The 19,593-nt window shown below is 39.7% G+C and overlaps 1 protein-coding gene and 2 pseudogenes across 4 annotated transcripts; 2 read left to right on the forward strand and 1 right to left on the reverse strand.

Annotated features, from left to right (window-relative positions):
- The first annotated feature begins 46 nt into the window (after nucleotides 1-46).
- Nucleotides 47-18,604, forward strand: MGME1 (mitochondrial genome maintenance exonuclease 1). 4 transcript variants are annotated; one of them, XM_043602951.1, is made up of 5 exons: nucleotides 47-555; nucleotides 890-1,472; nucleotides 5,997-6,213; nucleotides 16,722-16,854; nucleotides 17,243-18,604. In XM_043602951.1, the coding sequence occupies exons 2-5, from the start codon at nucleotides 959-961 to the stop codon at nucleotides 17,402-17,404; spliced, it is 1,026 nt and encodes a 341-aa protein (XP_043458886.1). In that variant the 5' UTR covers nucleotides 47-555; nucleotides 890-958; the 3' UTR covers nucleotides 17,405-18,604. The 4 variants fall into 4 exon arrangements, with proteins under 4 accessions (XP_043458886.1, XP_043458884.1, XP_043458883.1 ...); XM_043602949.1 differs by having other exon boundaries at nucleotides 47-247; XM_043602948.1 differs by having other exon boundaries at nucleotides 47-247; nucleotides 893-1,472.
- On the reverse strand, nucleotides 3,831-3,978 carry LOC122467446 (annotated as a pseudogene).
- LOC122496602 lies at nucleotides 11,901-12,544 on the forward strand (annotated as a pseudogene).
- Nucleotides 18,605-19,593: the final 989 nt, after the last annotated feature.

Here is a 19,593-nt window from a genome sequence, read left to right on the forward strand (position 1 = left end):
GCGCAAGGGCGCGATTTGGAGGAGCCCGCGCTAACGCCTGAGAGGAGGGATTCCCCACGGATCGCGGGAGTGTCTATGGCAGTGAAGGAGGGGCTAGCTGCGGGAGTAGGAGCTTCGCAGTGCATGCCGGGACCACCGCCCCTTGGGCGGAGCCAAACTCGAGATCCAAGCGCGGGATCGAGGAAAGTACGGGTCCCGAGTGGTTGTCGGCGCTTTGGAAGTTCAGCGAAGTGTGGTGGCTTCAGAGGTACATATCGGTGCCGTGAGCTGGGCTTCTGTTTAAGCCTTCTCTTCCTTAAATTCGATTTCCACACGAGGGGCCGCAGCCGTCCAGTCCCCACCCCGTGGTTCCACACGTAGGGCGGAGGCGGAGGCCGCCTTCTGGGGATCACGTTGGTGGGCCCCGCTGACCACCGCTTACCCGCTCGGACCTGGTGGGACCCTTCAGAAGCTCAGTTTCCACGTCTGTAAAACGGTGTCGCAGTAGTACCCACCTTAAAGCGTGTAATGGCTTAAATGAGAAGTCTCCGCCCGGAATACCTAGCAGAGAGCCTGGTATGTAGGGATCAGTGGTTAACCGTGACCATGGTGGCCGCTGTAGGACGGGCTGGAGCGTTGCTTTTGTGTGTCTCACACACACCTCCCTTTCTAGGCGTCCCGTTTCTTATTATTGAATATCGGGGACGTCTTGCCCCAAGCTGGAGCATTTCACATTTAACAAGTATTGTCCTTCCTGGCAAAGAGAGTCTTTCTTTGGAAATAGCTTTGTCCAAACACATCGAAAAAGCTTAATGGAATACAATTTGATATGCCTTATGCTAATGCGGCTTTCATTTTGGCGGTTTAGATATTTAATACGTTTGGTATCTAATGCCACTTTTCTTTTTAGTAGGAGTGCAAAAATAAAAGGCCCTTAACATTGCAAGTAGACTAGAGGGAAGTGAAAAAGCATCTAAAGATGAAGGCGTTTCAGACCATCTGCCGGCAGCTCAGAAGTTCAAAGGGGTTTTCTGTAGAACCAACGACCCGTGTGGATTTCTCCACTTCCTCTTATTCCTGTAGCCGGAAGAAAAAAGTGAACCCTTATGAAGAAGTGGACCAAGGAAGGTATTCTGATTTAGTACAGTCTGTCTTGTCATCCAGAGGCCTTGCTCAGACTCCAGAATCATTGTTCGAGGAGGATAATTTACTGTATGGACCTGTGAGTAAGTGTAAGCCCCCAAAGCAAGATGAGGCGGCAAAAGTTCCAGGAAACTGGTGTCCTCTCTTCAATCCAGAGAAAAGCATGAAACCAAATGCAACAAGTACTCCTACAATTCCTTTGAGAATCCCTTTGCAAAGAAACACGATTCCAAGTGTGACCAAGGTCCTTCAACAGACCATGACATCAGAACAGATTTTCTACTTGGAGAGGTGGAAACAGCGGATGATTCTGGAATTGGGAGAAGATGGCTTTGCAGAATATTCTTCAAGTAATTTTCTCAATCCTGATTCTGTATGGTTACTATGTTTTCTAGAAAATAGAGCACTGGTATCAAAAGAATGAGGGTATTTTTTGACCTGAACTAGTGAGGCGCTACTTTAAAATGATAATTAGCATTAAATAGCACTCTATATTAACTCAATCATGACAGCCCTGTGAAGCATAGATACTAGTATTCCCATTTCACAGATGAAACTGAAGCACAGGGATCAAGTATTTGACCAAATTATGTAGAAAATTATTTTGTTTCATAAGCTACAAACTTGAGTGTTGGAGTTGCCTGTTTTCTCTGATTAAGGAATCAGTCACCTGATAACAATTCTACTTTGCTAGGCATGCTATTCAGAATCTAGGAAATACCCCCTTGCTCTACTTTTCCTCTTTGACATGTAAGTTTAAAGACTGGCAATAAGCTGGAACACATAATTTGTTGTTTAGATCTCGGCAAATTGAGATAATAGATGCTCTTGATTGGTAATTGAAAATAAGTAAACTTTAGCATTCAACTCCTAACTTATTAACTTCTTAGACAAGTGAGGAGAATAGTTTCCTTAAAAACAGGTTCCATTCAAAAGCAAGGTGAGACGAAAGACCATTGGCACAGGTGAACTCTCTGGTCCCCATCAAGATTATATAGTTGTTTTTTTTTGTTAGAGCTATGTTTTACATCGATCATTCCTTAGCCCATGCTTCCCAGAGCAGTTATGTGTACCCCTAGTAGGTGGTACAGAGCACTTCCATTTTTAATTTTAGGAGTAATGTACTTGTTTTTAGGCACCTTAGAAAAAAACTGTGTGTGGGTATCACATTAAACATGTGGTCACATCTGTTAAGTATTTATATAGGTTGTACCTGCATATGGCAAAAATGGTCAAGGTCCTAATCTCTTAGAACATTCCTCAGCTGTGTGGGGCCAAGAATCTATGCAAGGGCCACCTGCCTTTAGATAATAAGTAACAACATCTAAACTATTCCCTGTTTTCTAAACAAGCAACATAAAAACATCTTTTAATGACATCTTAAGTTTTTTATTTGTACCACAAGAATTTAGAATTGACGTTGTTTCCACATGGGAAGTTGTTTTTCATTTTCCTTAAATCTGGAATGTCATCGCTGTGGGAATCCTGGAATTACTGAATCAGAAAAGTAAACGCAGAAACCTGCTAGGACTTGTGGGAACCTAGAACTTGTAGCCCCTGGCAGAGTAAAAAAGTGCTCTGGGGCCTCCTTGATAAAGGAAAGGAATTTCTGTGGGGAATGTGAACGAGCTCCACCATCCCAAAGCAGAGAGAAAACTATGGTGGTTTTACATATAATCAACTTTGTTGATCTAGATTATTACTCGAATGTGTTTCTCAGTTAACTCAGGATCAGTTTTAAGAAACAGAATCAGGGCATTTGGGTGGCTCAGTTGGTTAAGCATCCGACTTCAGCTCAGGTCATGATCTTGCGGTTTGTGGGTTCGGGCCCTGTGCTGACAGCTCAGAGCTGGAGCCTGCTTCAGGTTCTATATCTCCCTCTCTCTCTCTGCCCCTCCCCCGCTCGCACTCTGTCTCTCAAAAAAATAAACAACAACAACAAAAAAGGGGGGGGGTGGAGGGGATTGCTTTTTTTTTTTGTTTTCTCAAGGGGGCAATCACATGAAGATTAGTGTCCTGATCCTCTTAACCAATAAAAAAGAAAGGAAGAAAAGAAAGAAAAAGAGCATATCCTAACCCGCTAAATTGATTAATGCGTCAGGAGAGGCAGTTTTTAAGTAGTGTATTGATAAATTCCTTTCCGCCTGGTCTTCCCAAAGGCTAGAGCATAGAGAAGTGCCCAGAGCTGGCATTCTGTCAAACATTTGGTCAGTTTCTCAAGCATCAATTTACCTTTTGAAGATTGCCAAGGATAACAAAGTTTGACTTTGATTTATATGTGTTGATCATAGTGGAAAAGATGGGTTTCTTCATTTTTTTTGCTACAGTGAGTTTTTAATCCTGCCGGTTCTATCAGTCAGAATCTTGGAGACTCATGGATTTTTTTTCTTTCATTCCTTTAATTTACTGAATGAATACTCTGACTTGATGCTTTCTGCAGTAAATGTATGCCTTTTAAATTTTACTTTGACAAATTCAATCATATTTAATGTTCTGAGCCTTACAATCTTTTTTCTTTCTTTCTTTTTTTTTTTTTTTCAACGTTTATTTATTTTTGGGACAGAGAGAAACAGAGCATGAACGGGGGAGGGGCAGAGAGAGAGGGAGACACAGAATCGGAAACAGGCTCCAGGCTCTGAGCCATCAGCCCAGAGCCTGACGCAGGGCTCGAACTCCCGGACCGCGAGATCGTGACCTGGCTGAAGTCGGACGCTTAACCGACTGCGCCACCCAGGCGCCCCAATCTTTTTTCTTTTTAAAAAATTTTTAATTTCATTTAAATCCAAGTTAACATATAGTGTATAATAATGATTTCAGATACTACACTTGATCTAAGCCAAAAGGCCGAGAAGCGATTATAATAATGATTTCAGGAGTAGAATTTAGTGATTCATCGCTCAGGTATAACACCAAGTGCTCATCTCAACAAGTGCGCTGCTCAATGCCCATCACCCATTTAGCCCAACACCCCTCCAGCAACCCTCAGTTTGTTCTCTATTTAAGAGTCTCAGGGCACCTGGGTGGCTCAGTTGGTTAAGTGTCCAACTCCTGATTTCAGCTCAGGTCATATCTCATGGTTGGTGAGATCGAGCACCAACTTGGACTCTGAGCTGCGGGTGCAGAGCCTGCTTGGGATTCTCTTTCTGCCCCTGCTCTGCTTGTGCTCGTTTGCTCTCTCTCCTTCTCAAAATAAATTTTAAAAAAAAAAAAAAAAAGTCTGTTATGGTTTGCCTTTCTCTTTTCTCTTACTTTTCTTTCCTTTCCCCTATGTTCATCTGTTCTGTTTCTTAAGTTCCATGTATGAGTGAAATTACATATTAATTTTCTCTGACTGGCTGACTTCTGAGCCTTACAATCTAAGGGATGTAATCTAGCTTCTGATGTTCGTTGCCTCTTCTATGTGAAGAACCCAGCCAGGGGTTAAGTCTGCAGTGGAGAATGAGTTTATTTGCTTGGCAGTTGATAAAGTAGGATTTTTTTCTTCCTGTTTTTAACATGTTTGTGTTTTTCATTAACCTAATGTATAGATGAATACTGTACTCTTACGTAGGTTTTAATTCCATCGGTCTTAAATTTCTTGTAGGCCTTTCATATGCTAGTAAGTCCAATTGAGCCAAGTACATTTGGAGTGTAATAACTCAGTTTCTCAGTTGAATTTCATTTAACTCTCCAAGTAATTTCCCAGAAGTGATTCCATTTTTTTTTTGTCAGTGGTAAAACTGACCTTTCAAAATCCTGGTAAAACAATAGTTGACAAATGTAATATGGTTTTGCTATTACCTTAGTGGATGAGATTGTTTTCCTCATTTTCTATGGGTGTCTCCAAGCATGTATATTTCTCACTCTGCTCCTGTGCATATCTAAATGATGGTCTCTGATTTTGCCTTCTTCACTGTGCTGTATAACAGACTAGAATTGAACATGGACTCTGGTGCCAAGCTGCTAGTCCACCTTTTCGCTTTGGGGCAAATTAACAGCACTATGTAGGCTTCAATCATTAACTGGGAGTAATGATTCTTATCTTGCTGGGCTGTTATGTTTGAAAGTTAAATAATATTTTGAAAGTGCCAAGGCCACTGCTTAGCACAATGCCTCTTCTTTGTCTCCTTCCCTTATCAAGAGTCCAGTGAATACATAGAACTTCTTGGGTTTCTTAAATATGTTTGGTTTTCTTTTCTTGAAAGTGTATGAGGATATGCAGATATCAAGTCATTATGTTGTGTGCCTGAAATGAATATAACGTATGGCAACTATAGGTCAAATTTTTTTAAGCATATGAGGAAAAAAATTCAGGAAAAAATTAGGCTCTTCTTGCCCTAGAAAAAAATGCAGAAGAGTGTTACATATTTCTTCTCCTCACCCCCAAGTTCCAAAACATCCAACTTGTTGTTTTTAATTTGTATATGCCTTGATTTTCATTCCTTCCCATTCATTAAGCCTTAGTAAAAGGATTCCCCCACCTGTATTCATTAAGTGTTGATTGTAACAAGAATTGTGAACAGAAGCAAAGTTCCTTAAATTTCCAATAATTACTTATCACAACCAGTTAAGTTACACTAATGGATACTTAAATTCACAGTACCCTAAACTAGGTGTGGTCCTATTGCCCCCAGATCTTCAATTGTAGCTTTGGCCTAATCCTAGAAATTCTTTCTTTTAATGAATTTTATTGTTCAAGCTATTTCAGTCCCTTTGGTTTTCAAAGCGCAATTCTCAGGTTTCACAAGAGGCTGAAATGTGTATTTTAGGGATTGTCACTTTAAAGGTACTTTATGTAATTTCTAATTTTACTGTTCACAAGTTTTAAGGCATTTGTCTTTTAGTACTAGCTTTGTTCTTATTTGTTTTTCTTTTTCCCCTGATTTTCTTTTCAGACATATTTTTACAAGGGAAACGGTTCCATAAAGCCTTGGAAAGCATACTTTCACCCCAAGGAGACTTGAAAGAGAGAGATGAGAATCTTGAATCTGGATATGTCGAAAGTGTCCAGCATATTCTGAAAGATGTCAGTGGAGTGCGAGCTCTTGAAAGTGCTGTTCAACATGAGACCTTAAAGTATGTAGGTCTGCTGGACTGTGTGGCTGAGTATCAGTAAGTATTAGATTTTTTTTTTTCCATCGAAGTGTGGAGATAAATTAACACAGGGTGGAACTGATGATGCCTATCAAATACTGTTTCTTCCTCTGAATTCCTGCTCCAAGGTGTAGTCTTGTGAAGTCAAAACCTATATGATACGTAAAAGAACTGGGGGCAGGGGTCGCCTGGGTGGCTAAGTCAGTTGAATATCCAACTCTTGATTTTAGCTCAGGTCGTGATTTCAGGGTCATGAGATCAAGTCCTGTGTTAGGCTCCATGCTTTGCACAGAGCCTGCTTGAGATTCTCTCCCTCTGTCTCTCTCTCTAATAAAATTAAAAATTAAAAAAAAAAAAAAAAAAAAAGAATTGGGTATGGGGCAGGAAGTAAGGACAGATATAGGAGGAAGAGCCTCCTAATTCTTGTAAATCTGTGTTCCAAAATCAAAGTATTTGCTGGAGAAAAGGTATAAGTTTTCAATATCCAGCATGTTCCACCTCCCCTAAACCCAAGCAAACTACCAGCTGCAACATCCAATTTGATTCCTGCATTCTGTTTCCCCATTCCCCTAAAAATAGCACCTTTATCTATTGGCCCTGAAAATTAACTCTTTTCCTGGCTTCCAGGCAGTGTTTGACATAGATAGGAACTCTGAGCTTCCTAAAGCTTCCTGTGGTTTTTAAATTGCTGCTGTGTTACTGTTTTTCCCATTTATTCCATATTCCAACAGGAGATATAACCTGCAGATATCCCTATTCCAAAAAAAAGGATGCAATACACAAGGATAGGGAAAAACCTGTGAGTATAACTCTTGGAATTCTAGTTAAAATTTGAATTAAAAAACAATTGACAGAGCATTCATGAAGTCTGGAAACTGTTTAGGCAACCAAACAGTTTTGTGCCATAGCTGCTTTGTATCTGTGAGGAGGTCTATGTGCCTAGAAATTTAATAAGCTATTTTTAGCTGCCCTTTAGATTAACCAAGGCCGCCGTTCGATCAGTTCTACCCAAGGCCTACAAGAAGTTCATGACGCCAAACGCTTAACCGCGCTGTACACAGTGCTGACGTTTGTTTTCTGCTCTTTAAGTGAAAAGCATCAACGTTAAGAATATGAACATTGAACGTTCCTGAAAATTAAGTTTTCAGAAATTTTAAAAACACTTTTTAATAGGTAATATATGCATTTGGTTAATCCAAGCTATTAAAAGTAAATCTCCCATCCCCACTTTTTCTTTTAAAAAAGGTCTTTAATGTGGTAAAGTATGTATAACATAACATTTACCATAAAATTCACCATTTTTAAGTATACAGTTGAGTATTATTACATACATTCATAATGTTGTACAACCATCAATACCACCCATCTCCAGGACATTTCATCTTATAAAACTGAAATCCTGGGCCCGTTAAAGTAATCATTGTAATCTCCTCTATTTCCAGCCTCTGGCAACCACCATTCTACTTTCAGTCTCTATGAATTTGATTGACTACTGTTAAGTACCTTATGTAGGTAGAATCAAAGTGACTGACTTATCTTTATCCTTTGATGCACAATTTTTAAAAAATTTTCCTGTATTTTTTCTTTTGTTACCTGTGCCTTTGGTGTCACATCCATTAAATCATTGCCAAATCCAGTGTCATTAAATTTGGGCCTTGTGTTTTCTTCTAAGGGTTTTATGTAGTTTTAAGTCTTACCTTTAGTTCATGAATCCATTTTGAGTTAATTTTTGTATATGGGGTTAGGTAGGAGTCCAACTTCATTCTTTTGCATGTGGATAGTCACACTCTTCAGGGCCATTTGTTGAAAAGACTGCCGTTTCCGCATTGAATAAACTTGATACCATCGTCCAAAATCATGTGACTGTGTGTGGTGAGGGTTTATTTCTGGGCTGTCTATTCATTTCTATTGGTCTATATATCTGTCTTTATACCAGCACCACACTATTTTAGTTATTATAGCTTTGTAGTAAGTTTTGAAATCAAGTATGGGTCCTCCAGTTTTCTTTTTCAAGGTTGTTTTGGCTGTTCAGAGTCCCTTGAGATTCCATATGGATTTTAGGATGGGTTTTTCTATTTGTGCAAAAATTGTTGTTGAGATTTTTATAGAGATTATATTAAATTTGTATATCACGTTGGGTAGTATGAACATCTGAACAATGTCAAATCTTCTAATCCATGAACATGGTGTATGTTACCATTTATGCCTTTAATTTCTTTCAGCAATGATTTGTGGTTTTCATTGTAGAAGTCTTTAGTCTCCTGGGTTAATTCTCAAGTATTTTATACATTTTGATGTTATTATAAATGGAATTGTTTTGTAATTTTCTTTCCAGATTGTTCATTGTTTACGTATAGAAATGCTCCTGACTTTTCTGTTGGCTTTGTATCTGCTACTTCGCTGAATTTATTTATATAGTCCTACCAGTTTTTGTGTGAATTCTTTATAGAGTTTTTTTGTTTAAGCTTATTTTTATTTATTTTGAGAGAGAGAGAGAGAGAGAAAGAGTGCATGCATGAGCAGGGGAGGGGCAGAGAGAGAGAGTGTGAGAATCCCAAGCAGGCCTTACCCTCAGTGCGGAGCCTGACATGGGGCTCAATCCCACAGCTGCAAGGTCACGTCCTGAGCCAAAATCAAGAAGCGGATGCTTAGCCAACTTAGCCCCCCGGGTGCTCCTAGAATTTTTAATATAAAAGATCATGTCAACTGCAAACAGAGATAATTTTACTTCCTTTCCAGTTTGGATGCTTTTTTTTTTTTTTAAGATTTTTAATGTTGATTTATTTTGAGAGAGACGTAGCACGAGTGGGGGAGGAGCAGAGACAGGGGGAGATACAGAATCCAAAGCAGGCTCCAGGCTCCAGGCTCCGAGCTGTCAGCACAGAGCCCGACATGGGGCTCGAACCCACGAGCCATGAGATCATGACCTGAGCCGAAGTCGGACGCTCAGCCGACTGAGCCACCCAGACGCCCCATCAGTTTGGATGCTTTTTATTTCTTTGTCTTGCCTACTTGCTTTGGTTTGAATATCCAGATGCTGTTAAATAGAAATGGTGAACGCAGACAGCTGTGCCTTGTTCCTGATCTTAGAGGAAAACTTTCCAGTCTTATACCATTGAGTATGATGTTTACTGTGGGTTTTTCATATATGGCCTTTACTATGTTGAGGTAGTTTTTTTCTATCCCTAGCTTGTTGAGTATTTTTTTCATTAAAGGATATTTAATTTTGTCAAATGCTTTTTCTTCATCAATTAGGGTAATTATGTAGTTTTCCTCATTCTGTTAAGGTATATTACACTGGTTAATTTTCATTGTGTTGAATCATTTTTGCATTCCAGGAATAAAGCCCACTTTGTCATTGTGTATAATCCTTTTAGTATATTGCTGAATTTGGTTTACTAGTATTTTGTTGAGGATTTTTGCATCAGCGTTCGTAAGGATTATTTTTTTGTAATATTTACTTATTTTTGAGAGAGAGGGTGGGGGAGGGGCAGAGAGTGGGGAGACAAAGGATCCAAAGCTACAACGGAGAGCCTGGTGTGGGGCTTGAACTCACAAACCAAACCACGAGATCATGACCTGAGCCAAAGTCAGATGCTTAACCAACTGAGCCACCCAGGCACCCCTCATAAGGATTATTGTTCTGCAGTCAGAGTGTCTTTGTCTGGCTTTGGTATCACAGTAATGCTGGATTCATAAAGTGAGTCAAGAAGAGTTCCCTACTTTTCAATTTTTGGGGAAAAGTGTTGGTATTGGTATTAGTTATGTAAATGTTTGGTGGAATTCACCCATAAAGTCATCAGGTCTAGAGCTTTTATTTGCTAGTAGATTCTTGATTACTGATGAAATCTCCTTACTAATTATAGAGCTATTCAGATACTCTGTTTCTTCATGACTTAGTCCTAGTAGGTTTTATGTTTCTAGGAATTTATTTATTTCATCTAGTTCATCCAACTTGTTTGCATATGATTTTTCATAGTACTCTTCTCCTTTTTATTTCTGAAGTAGTAGTAATGTCCCCAATTTCATTTGATTTATGGAATTTGAGTCTTTCTTTTTTTCTAATCCATCTAGCTAAAAGTTTGTCAATTTTGTTCATCTTTTCAAAAAACCAATGTTTAGTTTCAGTGATTTTTTTTTCTATTGTTTTTCCATTCTGTATTTCAATTATCTTAAATCTCTTATTTCCTTCTATAAGCTTTGGGTGTACATTTTCATTTTTTGGTTCCTTAAGTTGTAAGGTTAAGATATTGATTTAATTCTATTTTTTAATGTATTTATTGCTATATACTTTTTCTGTAATACTGTTACAGTATTAAAAGAATGGTGTTCTTTAAGTTTTGGTATGCTGTATTTTCATTTTTATTCATCTCTAAGTATCTTCTAATTTCCCCTGTGATTTTTTTCTTTGGCTGATTGTGTTAATTTCCACAAATTTGTGACTTTTTTTCAAGTTTTACTTCTGTTATTGATTTCTAACTTAATCTTGTGATTAGAGAAGATACTTTGTATGGCATCTTTTTAAATACATTGAGACTTATTCTTTATGGCCTAACATATGGTTTGTCCTGGAAAATTCCTGTGTGTGCTTGAAAAGATACATATTCAGTTGTTGGGGAGCAAGTGCTACATGTCTGTTAATCTAGTTGGTTTATTGTGTTGTTTTAAGTCCTTTATTTCCTTACTTACCTTCTGTCTGGTTCTACCCATTATTGAAAATAGATATTGAAGTCTCCAACTATTATTATAGAACTGTTTTGGGGGCACCTGGCTAGCTCAGTCGGAAGAGCATGCGACTCTTGATCTCAGAGTCAGAGTTCAAGCCCCATGTTGGGTATAGAGATTTTTTAAATAAATAAAACTTAAAAAGGAAAGAAAGAAAGAAATGTATTTCTCCCTTCAACTTTTTTCAGTTTTTCCTTCATATATTTTGTTAGTCTGTTACTAGATGCATAAATGTTTATAATTGTTATATCTTGATGTATTGAACCTTCTATTAAAGACTGTTTTGTCTGGTTTTAGAGCCACCTTTGCTCTTTTTCAGTTATTATGTGCATGGAATATCTTTTTCTGTCTTTTCACAATCAGCCTATTTGTATCTTTGGTTATACTGTGAATCTCTTGTAGACAACATATAGTAGAATCATATGTTTTATCCATTCTGCCAAATGTAAATGGGGTGCCTGGGTGGCTCAGGCAGTTAAGCATCTGACTCTTGATTTTCGGCTCAGGTCATGATCTCACAGTTCACGAGATTGAGCCCTGCATCTAGCTATGTGCTGATAGCATGGAGCCTACTTGGGATTCTCTCCAAAAATAAATAGATAAACATTAAAAAAAAAAAAAATAGTTACAAGGAGGAACTTCTTTCATTTTGTTATTTATTTTTTACATGCATTATAGCTTTTTGGTCTCATTTCCTGTATGTTACAGTCTTCTTTTGTGTTTTATTTCCTTTTTTGTAATGAAACATTTCAAATCCTTTCTCATTTCCTTTTGTGTATATTCTATAGCTATCTTCCTTTTGATTACCATGGGGATTACATTTAACATCCCAGTTATAGTGCTTTGATTTGAATTTATACCAATTTAACTTCAATGGCATACACAGACTATGCTCCTTTGACAGCTCTGTCCCTAACTCTTTCAGTTGTTGATATCACAAAATTGTCTTTATATATGTGCAGTTGGCGGGTTAAGGTTAAGAGTTAGAGAGGGAGTCAACATACCATCAAAAGTACCTTGGAACATGTCTAACTCGGGGTCTAGTAGAAGTGGCAAGAATTTGCCTAGTGGATCCAATACAATACGTAGTATTGGGATTTACAGGTGTAAGGAAAATGTAACCATGGAGCAGCTGAGACCAAAGAAAATGGCCGACTTGGAGCATGAATGAGAACTAGCTCCAATGGAGCCTGAAGTGGGGGAGAGACTTAAGTAAAAGGAACTCATGTTTCAGCAGCAATAGCTGATAGTTCAGCTGGAGTTGGAAATGCAAGAAAATGAACAGGAGAACTGTAGAGAGCTCAAGAACAATTAGAGAAGGAGATGAGAATGTGTATAGAAAATAAGAGTGAAGATGTTTCACATTCAGAGGATAGATACAGCAGCCGACCCCAGAAAACACAAGTTGAAATTAATGATCTGTATGGGGCACCTCACCTGAGCAGAGTGGAAGAACATGATGAGCCAATGCTATCTGATGTTTCATTAAATGTTGATCAAGATTTGTATGATCAACCAACCTGAGAAGAATAAATTTGTCTGCTTGCTTCAAGTTTTTTGTTTTAAACTGTAGAAAACAAAGTGGAGTTACAAACCATTGTTACAATAATACCTGCTTTTATAATTGCCCGTGTATTTACCTTTATTGAAGTTTTTGAGCATCTTTAAGACCAAAAAGGTCTTTGGCTAGATCTGCTATCACATCTTTTTCAGGGGCAATTTATGTTTCTTTTTTTCCTCTTTGAATGGGCCATACTTTCCTGTTTGTTTGTATGCTTTGTGACTTTTTTTATTGAAAACTAGGCATTTGAATCTAGTATGTAATTCTGGAAATCAGGTTCTCCCTCTACCCCTGGGTTTGCCAGATTTTGTTCATTGTTTTTATTGGGGGTGGTGTTGTTGTAGGTTCTTTCCTAAGGATCAGTCTGAGGTATAAACTTAAGGTCTTCTCAGGTCTTTTCTGAGCCTGTACCTCTCCCTGGACATGCACAGTTACTGTCACTTTTTAATTTTCCGCATATATGCAGTTGCTTTTGGATGTTGTAGTCTTTAGCATCTAATTCCCAAAAAGGAAAAAAAAAAAATGAAGGGGTGGAAAAAATGTGTGTTGGCCCTTTAAATCCCCAGGAAGTCAGGCAGGTGGAAGGAGAGGGGCTTGCAGCAGTGGGTGGAGTTGCAATAACAATAGCTACCCTCCTCTTGTCTACACCTCTGTGAACTGAAACTGCAGTCGGTGTTGATAACGCGGAGAAGGGGTCCTTTGTGTCCCCTCCCATTCCCAAGAGCCACGTACACCCTGCTCCAGGATCATGTGCACAGCTGCCTGCCTCATGAGGAGGAGGGGGATGGGTAGCTGCTAAGAGCTGAAATTGACCAAAATTAACCACAGTTTACCATCCAAGCCTTCAGTAGCCTTTGGATTTCCAATAATTGTATCAGACAGATTCTGCCGTTGCAATTGTTGTCAAGGTGGGCCTACAGATTTGTGGTGCGTCCTACTCTTCCATCCTCCTAGAATCCTCTACCCCCATCCTGGTTTTAACCTTTGGTTAAAAGTTCTTGTGATCCTGAGATATTTTTATGACTGCATGCACTATCATTGGTCCCCACCCCCACTTACTCACAGTGCCAAACCCTGCTTTTTTCATTCTGAAAACATTCTAGAGATCCTTATTAGAGTTTATATGATCTGCAACATCCTTTTCTCTTTTAATAATTTTCCACCACTCAGAATTAGCAGTTATTAACACTTCGTCACATCTGCTTCCAATTTTTTTTAAATATAACACAAATTAAGCTCGCATCACCTATAACCACCTCTTATCTCCTCTCATAGACCCCTGGCCAAGGACAATCACTGTGATAAGTTTGCTGCTGTGTCCTTCTAGGCTACTTCCTATATTATTTAACACACCCACAACACTGTATAATGCATGCACAGGTACACTGCCAGTCTACTCTGCATACAAACACCACTGTGTATTGTTACGTACATGTCTGTAATAGTCACAAGCTTCTGGGTATGTCTTATCACAAAGCTGGTAAGATACGAGGGTCGAGAGCCAGGCTGGCTGGGTTTCATTTCTGGCTTTTCATCTTAACGTTAGGCTAGTTACTTAGGCTCTCTGTACTTCAATTTGTTCATCTGTAAAATAAGACAGGCGCTGGGTGGCTCAGTTGGTTTAGCGTCCAACTCTTGATCTCAGTTCAGGTCTTGATCTCAGGGTTGTGTGTTCAAGACCGGTGTTGGGCTCCACACCCAGCATGGAGCCTACTTAAGAAAAAAATAAAATAAGAAAAAAGATAGGATCTACCTCATAGAGTTGTTATAGAGACTAAATGAGACATTCTCTGTATAGTACTTAAAATGAATACTATCTACTCAGTAACTGTTAGCATGATTATTTTGATCTTGTTCTCTGTTTTTAACTTATTTGGTATCCCTTTTTACTAATGAACCACATCCATTTCCCTGTTGGGGAAATTCAGGTAATTTCTAGTTTTTCACAATCACGAACTGCAGCAGTGAGCGTGTCTCCTTATATACTGTTGTGAGAGTTTCTCTAGGCAGGCGCACAGGTTCATTTGCTGGTTTGTTCTGGTGTATGATATATACAGTTAGTCTGAAGTAGGCCTGGATATGAATACTTAAATTTTCCAGGCATTTGTCACTTTTATGACATTTTCCCAGGCATTTATCCCCAGGGTATCAAACCATTCTCTCCAGCAGGTACCTAAAAAGGAAATGGCTATGTTAAAGAGTATGTGCATTGTAAATTTTCCCAGATGAAGGTGTGCTTATTTCTGCACAGTTTTAATGACACAGTGTTAGATGTAATTTATTAACATTATATCTCATAATTTCAGTCTGCATTTCACTTAGGTTAGACTGAACATCTTTTCATTTGTTATGAACTGTCTTTGTTCAGTTTTAATTTGGAGTTATACTACTAAAAATCTTTTCCACATTATTAAGTTCTGCAAGTTACAGTATGTTTTGCAAGAGACAGTGGTCCATATCAGAAATCTTTATTTTAGGGTATTTTGATTTGCTCCAGGTTGAGAACTGAGGTTCTGGGGTTACTGGGGCCCTCTCTTCATTTGCATAGATTATAATTGTTTTGTAATATTACAAAGTTTGACAGAAATAGTAAAACTACCTCTAGACCTGCACTATCTAAGAGAATACCCACTAGCTACATACGGCCTTTAAATACTTAGTGTGGCCAATCTCAGCTGAGGTATGCTGTAAATGGGCAAAGTAGGTTTCAGTGACTTAGTACAAAAAAGAAGGTATGGTATCCCATTAATAATTTTTTTCGTATTACATAATGAAATGATCAAATTTGGGGTATGTTGGGTTAAATAAAACATTAAAATTTCACCTGTTTCCTTTTTTTTTTTTGATGTAACTACTAGAAAATTTGAAATAACATGTAGCTTGCATTTTATTTCATTTACAGTGCTACTCTAGGCTGACTTATAAATACATTGCATAGGTTGTAACTCTAGAGCTATGGTCACAGGTACGTAACATGCATACTTTGTACAAAATCTCCGTTTGGACCGCTGGTTTGAAATTGAAATTATGAAGGGCCCCTGGGTGGCTCAGATGGTTAAGTAGCTGACTCTTGGTTTTGGCTCAGGTTATAATCTCACAGTTTGAGAGTTCGAGCCCCACATTGGGCTCTGTGCTGATAGTGTAGAGCCTGCTTGGGATTCTATCTCTATCCCCCCCCGCCCCACTCGTGCACACTCTCTTTCTCAGAATAAATAAAATTTTTTAAAACTTGAAATCATGAAAGATTGAACAAGTAGTCACCAGTTGTCAGTCTACTGTCCCTGTGATCCTTCTGATCTCTGCATTTGGCAAGTATAAAATCCTACCAGGAGAGGGGTAATGGGGAGAATGCACTGGTTATTTGACTTTCTTTAGAAACTGGCAGGAATTTTTTCCCCCCAATATCCCTACTAGGAAGACCCCCTGCCCTGTGTGTGAACTTTCAGGGCAGGGACCAGGTCTTCTTATCTGTATCTCTGCTTGTAGTTGGTGCCTATTAAATGCTAACAGATTTTAGCCTCAGCTTTGGTTTCTGAGCAAGAGGATTTCTGAAGCACTATGCTTCATCCTTCATGATGGGGACTTTGCTACTGATCTGTTGTGCTTCATCAACTGAGATAGTGATAGAGACATAGTTTCAATTCCCCTGTCAACTGTTAAAGAAAAGGAAGCCATGAGGGTCCAAAGGAATTTCGAGAAAGTTTAGAAACTAGAACTGTGGAAAAGTCCCCTAGCACTTCCACATGGGCCTGCCCCTGTCGTTGTCAGCCGGGTACTTCAGGAAGCACTTCCCATCACACCCCTGGCAGGCCTGTCACTGAGCTGAGTATAGGGCTCATCAGAAAGAGAACATCACACTTCTCTAATCCTCAGAAGTAGAGATCAGGGCAGCTGTCTTTTTGAAAAGTGGAGAAAGGGGCGCCTGGGTGGCTCAGTCAGTTAAGCGTCCGACTCTTGGTCTTGACTCACTCAGGTCATGATCTCACGGTTCCTGAGTTCAAGCCCCGCGTCAGGCTCTGTGCTGACAGCGCGGAGCCTGCTTGGGAGCCTCTCACTCTCTGCCTCTGCCTCTCTCTCTCTTTCAAAATAAGTAAACATTAAAGAAAAAAAAATTATTTTTAAAGAAAAGTGGGGAGAGGTCATTGAGTGATAATAAACTATACCTGAGAAGAGGCTTAACCTATTAGGGTTTCTCAGTTTGGACGGTGACCTACTAAGACTTCCTTTGGTTTCTCTTTAGGGGCAAGCTGTGTGTGATTGATTGGAAGACATCGGAGAAACCAAAACCTTATATCCGAAATACGTTTGACAACCCGCTGCAGGTTGTGGCCTATGTTGGTGCCATAAATAATGATGCCAACTACAGCTTTCAGGTCAGGACACTGCACCTCTGCTTATGTAAAGCCTTGGTCAGTGCTTATGTATGGCCATTTAACTCCTTATGATTTTTATTCTGTTTGTGTCCCACTGTTTACTCCATTCCTTGTCCTTTTACCACCTTAAGAAGCACTTCCCTCTGTTCCTGAGCTTTCTGTCATTGCTAATAGTGCTTTAGTGTTTACAGTCCATTCTTGGATATCTTATGTCATCTTTGTGTTCTTATGTATCCTGATACAATCTTTCATCAACCCATCTTCGAAACCGTTAGGAGATATTATTGTAGATTGTTTTGTTCTGAGTTTGCCCTGAAGCAAGACAGAAATGAACATCAACTCTGGCCCTACCGTATAAATACTGGAACTGCCCTGTGTTTCTTCCTAGGTTCAGTGTGGCTTAATTGTGGTTGCCTACAAGGATGGATCCCCTGCTCACCCCCATTTCATGGACACTGAGCTCTGTTCCCAGTACTGGGCCAAGTGGCTTCTTCGACTAGAAGAATATACGAAGAAGGAAAAGAACCAGAATATTCAGAAACTAGATTAGAGGACAGGACACTGTTTGGGAACATTCAGTAGTTCCTCACAGTTTGGGAAGATATATTGTTATTTACTGTAGAGATGTGACAGGATCTAAGAGCTTCATTACACAAGTGGAAGTATTTGTTGAAATGTAGTACAGCCAAAAAGATTGAAAAGCCAGAAGAGTTTAGATTTTAAAGGTTGGACTTGAGCATATAAAAAAAAAGCACAAGGAAGTAAGGTCTGTCACTTACCTGGAAAAGGGCAAGCAGGACTCACACAGCATTGGTGTCCTTTGGACTCCCCCAACAAACTTTCTGTTATCCCAAGGAGGATGCCCAGTCTTTGAATTGAGATTGGAGAGGGTGAGGCTTGGTGTGCAAGAAGTTCCCTCAGGGTACCCTGGGAGGGAAGGGGCCACACGCCCCCAGGCTATGTGTGGGGTGGGGGGAACTTGCATCAGCCAACTCCTACTGCCAGTGCAGCCTCCTAAAACTGGTTTTATATATTGAAGTTTTCTTTCTTTTTTTTAATTTACTTTTAAGACAGAGCATGAGCAGGGGAGGGGCAGAGAGAAGGAGACACAGAATCTGAAGCACGTTCCAGGCTCTGAGCTGTCAGCACAGAGCCTGACACAGGGCTCAAACCCACGAACCATGAGATCATGACCTGAGCCAAAGTCGGACACTCAACTGACTGAGCCACCCAGGTGCCCCTGAAGTTTTCTATATATTTCATTTGGGGAAAAAAAGCTTCCTTTTAACTTTTTTGGAAAATAAATATGTGAGTCCTTAGCCTCAAATAAGCATTGCTCTCTGGGAAGATGGAGCATCATTGCCAGTCCCCCCAGCATACACTAAATAACTCCCACAGGTATCCAGACCCCAGTCTGACATGCGTAACTATAGATATTTTAGTAGCTTTATTCTGGTTTGAGTCAGTGAACCATGTGCACAGAGAAAAAGTATCATTTGTGAGATTTTTCAGCTAGGGAGAACAATAATCTAATTTTTCTGTGTTTGATAAGTAATAAAAATTATTAGTTGTCACTGGGATCAGGAAACTTGAATAAATGGCCAGTGTAGCTTTGGGGGAAGGTTCCCTGTTTTATGGGATGGGTTAGCATTTAAGTGACAGCTGTGGTCTTAAAATAATAGGGTGCTACCACCACTTTTTTCTTAGCTGTTAATTGTAAGAAATAAAATACAAGATGTGCGTAAAGTAATGAAGCTTTTGTTTCTGTTTCTTTTTATTTAGATTTATGTGTTTCTAGAGTAATTTCATAAGCCTGGAAATTGTTTAGATTTGGTTTTAGAGGTTCAGAAATCACAATTTTTTTTTTAGGTTTAATTATTTATTTTGAGAGAGAAAGCACGAAAGGGGTAGAGCGAGGAGAGAGGGAATCCCAAGCAGGCTCCGCACTGTCAGCGCAGAGCCAGGGCCCGAACTCACAAACTGCAAGATCATGACCTGAGCCGAAGTCAAGGGTTGGACGCTTAACTGACTGAGTCACCCGGGCGCACCCAGAATTCACATGTTTGCTGCTGGCTCAGTAGCTTTGGTATGTGTTCTCTGTAAGTGCACACAAGAAGGAGGTGCTGTCCACCATGGTCACCTGGCAAGGAAAGTAAGGTTCAGGTAGGAGAGAGGAGGGTTGAGAGAGACCTTTCACTGACTCTATACACCTCTGCATTCTTTCCAAGCAGCAGATATTCATGTAGCCTGTCATTTCCAAAATGAAAAATCAAGTGAGATAATTAAAAGTTATAACAGATTTTGCCACCCTGTGAGACCAGGGCCCAGCAAGACTTCATTTTAATACAGTTCTCTTGGGTTACTATAAATGCACCTTGGACCTGTCACTTTGCATCAAGAATCTCCCAAGCTAATGGCGTGAAGAGTTCCATGAAAGACTCAGAGTCTGACCAGGCAGACGGTTCTATGAGAACAATGAGGGTTGATCCCTGGGCAGGCTTCCCTGAAAAACCCAGGGACACACCAGTTCCTCACTACAATCCTGATATTCCTCAGATGTCACTACTTCAAGAAGTCGCAGTCCTCTTGAGAGGGAAATGTCAATGAAAAGTTGTTTCCCCACTAACACATAGGAGGAGAAAGCCAAATCTGCGTTTCTTAACTAGATAATTTTTCAAGAATTACCATCTATGGGGGCACCTGGGTGGCTCAGTCGGTTATACACCCAACTCTTGATTT

This window comes from Prionailurus bengalensis, chromosome A3, assembly GCF_016509475.1.
Source record: "Prionailurus bengalensis isolate Pbe53 chromosome A3, Fcat_Pben_1.1_paternal_pri, whole genome shotgun sequence".
NCBI lineage: Eukaryota > Metazoa > Chordata > Mammalia > Carnivora > Felidae > Prionailurus > Prionailurus bengalensis.

Bases quoted from the DNA above. Each gene is read 5' to 3' on its own strand.
- MGME1 (XM_043602951.1), top strand. From the start codon at position 959: ATGAAGGCGTTTCAGACCATCTGCCGGCAGCTCAGAAGTTCAAAGGGG. The intron at 1,473-5,996 runs GTAATTTTCTCA...TTTTCTTTTCAG, and splicing joins CTTTGCAGAATATTCTTCAA to ACATATTTTTACAAGGGAAA. The intron at 16,855-17,242 runs GTCAGGACACTG...GTTTCTTCCTAG, and splicing joins ATGCCAACTACAGCTTTCAG to GTTCAGTGTGGCTTAATTGT.